Here is an 8,051-nt window from a genome sequence, read left to right as displayed (position 1 = left end):
GAAATAATACCAAGAAAAATTGATGCTAAATAACAAAGAAGTCATTCACAGAGAGTTGGTCAGTACACGCAGAGTGACACATTGACAAACCACCCTAGGACTTGTTCAGATTTTCAGCTAAGCGTGTAGCTCATAATTCCCACATAGGACAGTACAAAAACCCACCCTGAATTTAGGCAAGGAGGACATTTCTGAGTCTCTTGTAGAGATGTAACTCCTTCGGGTTATTGCAATCTGCTGTTAAAAAAAAAACAACAGAAAACCTTGGGGAGAATCTATGTATGAACAGCTACATACCACAGGAAGCCCCAGAGTTCAATTCATCAGCCTGAGGTTAAACTTATAGAATGATGGCAACTGAAATCAAATCTTGTTCTTTACTTGGTATTGAACTTTCCTAATAAAATATACATTTTACTATCTGATAGAGATACCAGCAAATATAATCTGTCCAGAGGCTTATATCCACGTGACTACTATTATCAGCGTATATAGCAGCAATTTCCAGAAGTACATTATTTCACAATTTATTACCTATGGATCTGTTCACGCCATTCCCATAATTCACCGACATGCAAAGAAACAGCACCAATCTGCTCTCACCTCACACTGGGTTGGGGTCATTTATTTACTTGTTTATTAATCTTTCAGCACTAATGGCCTGAAGGTCACAGCTCAGAACACTGAAAAGACATTTTGCAGGTCCCAGGTCAGCCTCACCACTCAGCAGTTTTTAACTAAGAACTGTGGCTGTTTATTCATTTAATTGCATGACAGGACAGTTAGTTTCTTTTCAAGCTCCTGAAAAACACTCTCATGAAAAACACCACTGCAATTCTGAATCACGAGACCGTAAGTTTCAAAAAGTTATACCAGAATGGATGTTCCTGGCATTAACTATGAAAACCCACTACAGAGCTCTCAAGTGGAGTCATTGCTTTTTCAGCATTGCCTGTGGGACTAAGAATTGGAAGATTTCATGCAGACACCACGACATGAGAAGGTGTAACACACAGAGATCAGCTCGAACCTTACAGCAGGAAAAACTGTTTGCAGTGCTATTCAGTATCTACTGTATCTACAACATGTATTTCTGGCCCTCAAGATGTATCAAACAAAGTTTGCACAATGAAATCAGAATACAGATTGAATGTAAAGACATCACCTTAGATAAACCAAGTCCACAATGATTATCTTTTCCCCATTGGGACGTACTTTGCCCAGGTGAACCAACTCTCTGCTGCAAGCTGAAGAAAACTCAGCAACTTGCTGAAGTAAGTTACACATATAAACACCCAACCAGCAACCTCACTATTGAAATTCTAGAAGTAATAAGTACTGTTTTCAAAAACCAATGTACAACTTCTCCTGGTTCTCAGCTCTGCTGCATGTTCTGTGTGCTTGACATATCTAGAGCCAGATAAATAGTGAAACACACCTTTGTTTGCATTGCAGAAAACCAATGTCTTCCTCCTAGCAGTTACGAATATCAAAATCTTACCACTTTCTCCCTTTTTAAGGCAGCCTTACACAAATGAATCAATTCTTCTGCAATTTCTTTTTTTTTTCTTTTATCAGAAACCTTGGTTTGTTTTAACCAACACTTCTTCACAAACATGCTATCAAAGTCCTTGCTCGGTTCAAACCACCAGCTCAGGCAGGTGCACATGAAGATGCACCAGTATTCATTCTTTCACTCTTTTATTTAAGTAGACGCTCTAGCTATTCATCTATAACCCATGGCCTCTTTTCACCTCTGCTCCTCCTGTAAAAACAACTACTTTAAGCAGTAACCAAACACCGCCTGCAATGATTCCCCCTCGGTGACCTCCCCCTGCTCTGCCATCATAAGACCACATCAGAAGTACCGTGTCCAGGCCTGGGCAGCCCCAGTACGAGAGGGATGGAGAGCTGTTGGAGCAGGTCCAAAGGAGGGTCACAAAGATGCTCAGAGGGCTGGAGCACCGCCCCTGTGAAGAAAGGTTGAAGAATTTGGGCTTGTTTAGCTTGGAGAATAAAGAAAACTCAGGTGACCTCATTGGAGCCTTCAAGTACTAGAAGGAAGCTTTTTGCATGTTCTGATGCTGATGGGATAAGAGGGAAATGGTTTTAAACTAAACAAGGGGGGTTTTAAGTTAGATATTAGGAAGAATTTTTTTTTTTTTTTTTACTCAGAGGGTGGTGAGGTCCCAGCACAGGATGCCCAGAGAAATGGTGAATGAGGTCCTGGGCAGCCTGATGTGGGGGCTGGCAACCCAACCCATGGCAGGGAGGTAGGAACTGACAGGGCTTTAAGGTCTCCTCTAACACAAGAAGTTCTATGATTCTATGTCCCTTCACTAAAGCTCCAAATGTTCCTGGCTCGCAGACACACTGCAGCAGAGGGGCTTCCCCCTGTAACACTGCTGCTCTCGCTCCCTGACACGATGTGGACACTGGAAGCAGCACAGATCCCGCAGTCATCCAATCACACTTTTCTTTAAATTACAAGGTTGCATTCTAGAAGAACTCCGCTTGACCTGCAGACTGGAAAGCGGTAAGATAAACGAAACGTTTTCTTTCACACAGACACACGGGATATCAAAGTACTAATAAAACGAAGCAGTCACGCAGCAAGAAGGGAGGGGACTTCCTTTAATTCACCTGCCCCGCCGCTGTGCCACCCAGGAACGCGGCACCGTCACCTTATTCATCGCGTGGCAACGACAGCTTCACCGCTCCCTCAAAGCAAAGCGGGGCGCCCCGAGGTGAGGCGGCCACGGGGCCGGGCGAGCAGCGCTTCGCTCCCGGTGCCGAGCCGGGTATGAGGCTGTGCGATAGGAAACCCCCGGCGGTTCGGCGGCGCTGCGCGGCTGTGCTGGGCTCGCTGCTGCTGGCGGCCGCCGTGCTGCTGAGCGGCAACAGCCGGACCTGCCGCGACGGCCACCCGCGCTGCAGGAGCCGCCTGTACGGGGCGCTGCGGCTGGAGCCCCGCTGGAAGATCGACTGCGCGGGGGTGGTGCGAGGGGACGAGGAGGCGGTGAGGGCCGCCCTGCTGAGCAACCTGGAGGTGAGGAACAAGAGGGAACCCCTGACCCCCGAGGAGTACCTGAACATGACGAAGGACTGCGGCAGCTTCAAGGAGAGCCGGCGCTACATCGAGTTCCCGCTGAGCGAGGAGGAGGCCGACTTCCCCATCGCTTACTCCATGGTCATCCACCACAAGATCGAGATGTTCGAGCGGCTCCTGCGCTCTCTCTACGCCCCGCAGAACGTCTACTGCGTCCACGTGGACGGCAAGGCTCCCGCCGCCTTCCAGCGAGCCGTGCGGGCCATCGCCGCCTGCTTCCCCAACGTCTTCGTGGCCAGCCGCCTGGAGAGCGTGGTGTACGCCTCGTGGTCCCGGCTGCAGGCCGACCTCAACTGCATGCGGGACCTGCTGCAGAGCCCCGTGCCCTGGCGCTACGTCCTCAACACCTGCGGCACCGACTTCCCCATCAAGACCAACGCGGAGACGGTCCGCGCGCTGCGGGTGCTGCAGGGGCAGAACAGCATGGAGTCGGAGAAGCCCACGGCTTACAAGCAGGAGCGCTGGAAGTACCGGCACCGAGTGGAGCGGTTCATCTACCGCACGGCCACGGAGAAGCCGCCGCCGCCGCTGCGCTCGCCCATGTTCACGGGCAGCGCGTACATCGCGGCCACGCGGGGCTTCGTGCGGCACGTGCTGGAGGACCCCGAGGCGCAGCGGTTCCTCGAGTGGGCCAAGGACACGTACAGCCCCGACGAGCACGTGTGGGCCACCCTGAACCGCGCGCCCGGCGTGCCCGGCGCCGTGCCCCACAACGACAAGTTCCACATGTCCGACATGAACGCGCTGCCCCGCCTGGTCAAGTGGCAGTACCTGAGCGGCGACACGAGCCGCGGAGCGCCCTACCCGCCCTGCACCGGCCGCTTCCAGCGCGGCGTCTGCATCTACGGGGCCGGGGACGTGGCGTGGATGCTGGAGCAGCACCATCTCTTGGCCAACAAGTTCGACTCCGAAGTGGACGATGCCGCCATCCAGTGTCTCGAGAGCCACCTGCGCCACAAGGCGCTGCTCGGCCGGGGGCTCTGAGGGGACGGGCGGGGGGCGGGAGCCGTCGGGCCCCGCGGGCGGGGGATCCCTCGGCGGCTGTGAGGCGAAGGGTGGGGGCGCGGAGCGAGGGGCCGGGTCTCCTACCGCTGCTGCCGGCCCCGCTCAGAGGCGGCTCGGGAGCAACGCAGCGCCGTCGTAAGCGCGTGGGTACGGCGTGCTGCCGCTCCGTTCTGCCGCTCCGTGCGGTCTGCTGGCAGAAGTGCCGCCGAAGGTTCGCTGTTAGACGGGCTGGAGCCGGACCTCCAAGTCCCGGGACAAGCTGAGGTGAGGAGATACAATTATTCAGCCTGTCAGGCGGCCGCCCCGCTGAACATTGGCTGCTGCTCCCGTTTCAGGCACTCGGGAGTCCTCTAACTGCTACCCACAGCCGCACAAAAAACCTTTCAATGAAAGCAAACGTACCAAAAGAGGCTCCTCGGTGCTCTGTGTCCTGTAGTCACCCGAGGGAAGCTGGCCGTGCCCTCCTGCACCTGCAGCACTGTACGGGATGTCTATGCAGAGAGCAGTGCACGGACCCACCTTGTCTGACTCCTTCCTCTGCTTCTTTCCCTCCACATAGAGATGACTTATAAAGAGTGCCCTCCGTGGTGTAACTGCCACATCCCGGGCTGTGCTGGGCCTTAAGGAGAACAAAACATCCAATGTGTTCTTTCTTTTTACCTAAAGTTACTATGAGCTGTAGGAAAAGTTTGTCAACGTTTGTATCCCCCCATACGTACTTCACCCAGCTCACCTTCAGGCCAGCTCCTTCCGCACACCCAGCAGTTCCTCCAGGAGATGCTGAGGGTTTAATTCGATCGTCTCTGTGCTGTTAAAGTTTTCCTAATAATTTTCTAATCAGTAAACACTGTCACCTTTGTAAATTCCAAGTCTCACGTGGGGAACGACCATCATCCGAAGAACATCTGAAATCAGTAGCTCACTACATTTAGATGCAGTGAAATTATGACTGAAGCCACACAGTTCTTCGAAACACTGATTTTCAACAAGCAGTGATTAAATGATTGCCTTCTTCCCCAGGTGCACCGCTGTCATTTTGTCGGACATTTTAAAATAAAATGATAAATGCTGATTTTTAAAGTGGCACAGTAATTGCTGTAGGCAAAAAAAAGGTAAGAAGCTGTCCAATAAACACAGCCTATCAATGGACATTTATTTACACCCCACTTTCCCACACCCCCACCATAAAAAAGCGAGTACAGCAATAGGATTGATGAATCCATTAGGAAACAGTTTCCAAGTACTGTAAATAGAAATTTGCTGCTATGGAGATTAAAGCTTCTGTTAGTAACATGTAAAACTTAAAATGGTTTCAGCAGCCAGTTCATTAAGTGACAAATATCTCCGTGTAGTTTGTTCACTTAGAACATCTGGGAGCTCGTGTCCCAGGTCATCACATTTCCCAGCATAGAAAACTGCATCCAAACTGTAGCTGCCTACTCTGATTTTGCGTGTTGCAGCTCATCCATTCACTGTAGGTTAATAAACATTAGCCCAAAGTGGTGAACTGCTGTTAGCGGTTCACTGGCAGGACTGGGATACATTCAATTTGGTTGACGTTTGAGCACCCACAAAGAGCAAAAATGTGGTGGTGGGGAAACCTCAGCCTAAAACAGTGACAGATTCCCAAAGGAGAGACCTCTCTGTTTAGTAAGTGCATCTCTAAAGAAAGATTTGTGCTTACAGGTTACTTACAGATTTATCACAGTAGTTTCTGTCTCTGTCATGCTGTATGTACAACTTCTGAAGTTGTTTCTTCTCTCAGAAATACGGAGTGTTGCTTATGCAGAATAAATATCAGCAAATGTTTTATCTGTGACTGACAGAGACTGCCCCGAACAAACAAACAAACACAATCAAATGGAGCCAGAGCAACAAGAACATAGATCTGAAAACTGTTTAAAACACTTAAATCAGTTTCATGTAAGTCTCTTAGCAGTCAAACTAACTTCTTTTAATATTAGATGTTGCACTCTATGCTCTTCTTGTTTAAAATACAACAAACATATGCCTGTTATATCACAAAAGCAATATCTTACAGAGTGACAAATATGAACATAATGTAATTACATCAAGATTTTTAAAGTATGTTTAGTCCTTAAACAGAGTCCATCTGCCCAATTCACCAAATGTTATTTTAAGCCTGTCTACCATGAACAGTTGGTTCATGACCATTTCTAACTCTTTATTATTCTGGCTGAGAATCTCTGCTCCCAAATCTCTGCTGTAGGATTATGCCGTAATATTTTGAGGCAGTTGAGTATCTTCAGCGTGTTTTGGACACAGCCTTTGACCAGTGCATGGTCAGAGAGAAACAAGGGTGGAAACAGTCAACGAGTAGTCAGACTCATTGCCTGACACCTCATGGGTTGTATGCACTCTATTACAAAATATTTACTTTTTCCAACAAGATTATACTATTTTTACCATCACCAACAGCATTCGACAGTTTTGATTACTCACAATTTATCTCGGATAATTTGGTTCTTAAAACAAAGGTATATCTTGTACAAATTTATTTTAAACTCACCCTCTAATTTATTCTGGAGGAACACGAGGCTACTCCCGAATCCAGAAAGTGAACTAAGACAAAAAGACTCTGGCACAGGAATATTCAAAACACTTCCTCTTCCACAGACATTAGAAATCAGACATTAGAAAGCAGTGATACAAATTAAAAAGTGATGTATATTACTATCATTTGTAATAAGAGCTGCATAAGGAAGAAGCATGTTGCCATTGAAGAAATGCACAGAAAGAAAGTGAAACCATAGTTGTGAAAATCTAACAACAGACTCTTTTTAAACTCACCTGTTTTTAATCCAAATGTTTTGCACTTTTGCAAGAACAACACAGTATGAGCTGAAGCCATTGTAATGTACTTCAATAGAGTTTGTGAACAGCTCTTCTGAACTCTAGTCAAGAGCATCTATTTCGTTCTTGCTTTGCATTTCTTTCATATTTCATATGATCTCCGAGATGTCTTATAATAAGGAAATAGGTCAATGGAAATAAATTTGAAGGAAACATTTATAGGTAATAAATTTACAGGTAAACAGGTATAAATTGTGAACAAACTGTAAGGAAGTACAACATTCAGAAACAAAATACCAGTAAAATATTTGCCATTGTAACACAATTGATTTGGTCATTGGTTACATCACCATAATCCAACTAACTTTTACAATAACATTTATGTTTGGCTAAAACTGATTTCCTAATGAAGTTCACCCTCTAATGACAAGTGAAAATTAAGTCTAGATCTCCCGCTACAGACTCACTAGAGTTCAAATGCTCTTTACTATGCTCCTCCTTTACATTGCTTATTATTCAATTTTCTCCCCATTTTCACCTAGGAACTGTTAGAGCACCGAGAAGCAAAATAAAGTCACTAGTACTTTAACTGCAATACTACTTCCTATGTTGCTAGAGATACAGCAAAGCAAACATCCATGTTGCCATTAAATCTTACCTACCTCATTGTACCACATTACAAAATGACACTTAACAAAACCAGTCTTCTGGAAATTGATAATTATTTCTGCACCACACTTACTGTTCGTTTATTCTGTCTCTCTGATAACATCTGAAGAGATATTCACATCCCTGGCTGAGCAAACAGCTTGCTTTATTTAAGACCTAGTCTTGTGCAATATAGCAATTCACAAAATCCTTTCCTCTCCTGGAATCGAATCCATGTTTACACAGGCAGTCACCACAGCCATTTTTGTATTGGGATTTGGTCTTTCACTATTTTTTCTCCCCTCCCCCAGATTATTTTTATTTATTGCAAAGTTTCTTTCAAAATATAAACATCCATTGCAGCTCAAGGTCAAAATGCAAAAGTATCTTTTGCTTTTTCTCCACTACAAACAGCTGGAAACCACTGAGACTTCTCTGAAATAAACTGGAAAAAACAAACCCCAACAAACAAGTG

At 46.7% G+C, this 8,051-nt stretch overlaps 1 protein-coding gene across 1 annotated transcript; it reads left to right on the top strand.

Moving 5' to 3' along the window:
• Positions 1-2,577: 2,577 nt before the first annotated feature.
• Positions 2,578-4,093, top strand: GCNT3 (glucosaminyl (N-acetyl) transferase 3, mucin type). The gene has a single exon (XM_015872353.2). It carries the CDS (start codon positions 2,804-2,806, stop codon positions 4,091-4,093), a length of 1,290 nt encoding a protein of 429 aa, XP_015727839.1. The 5' UTR covers positions 2,578-2,803.
• The last annotated feature ends 3,958 nt before the right edge of the window (positions 4,094-8,051 follow it).

Source organism: Coturnix japonica, chromosome 10 (genome assembly GCF_001577835.2).
Source record: "Coturnix japonica isolate 7356 chromosome 10, Coturnix japonica 2.1, whole genome shotgun sequence".
NCBI classification, from domain to species: Eukaryota; Metazoa; Chordata; class Aves; order Galliformes; family Phasianidae; genus Coturnix; species Coturnix japonica.
This window is presented reverse-complemented; position numbering and strand designations above follow the sequence as displayed.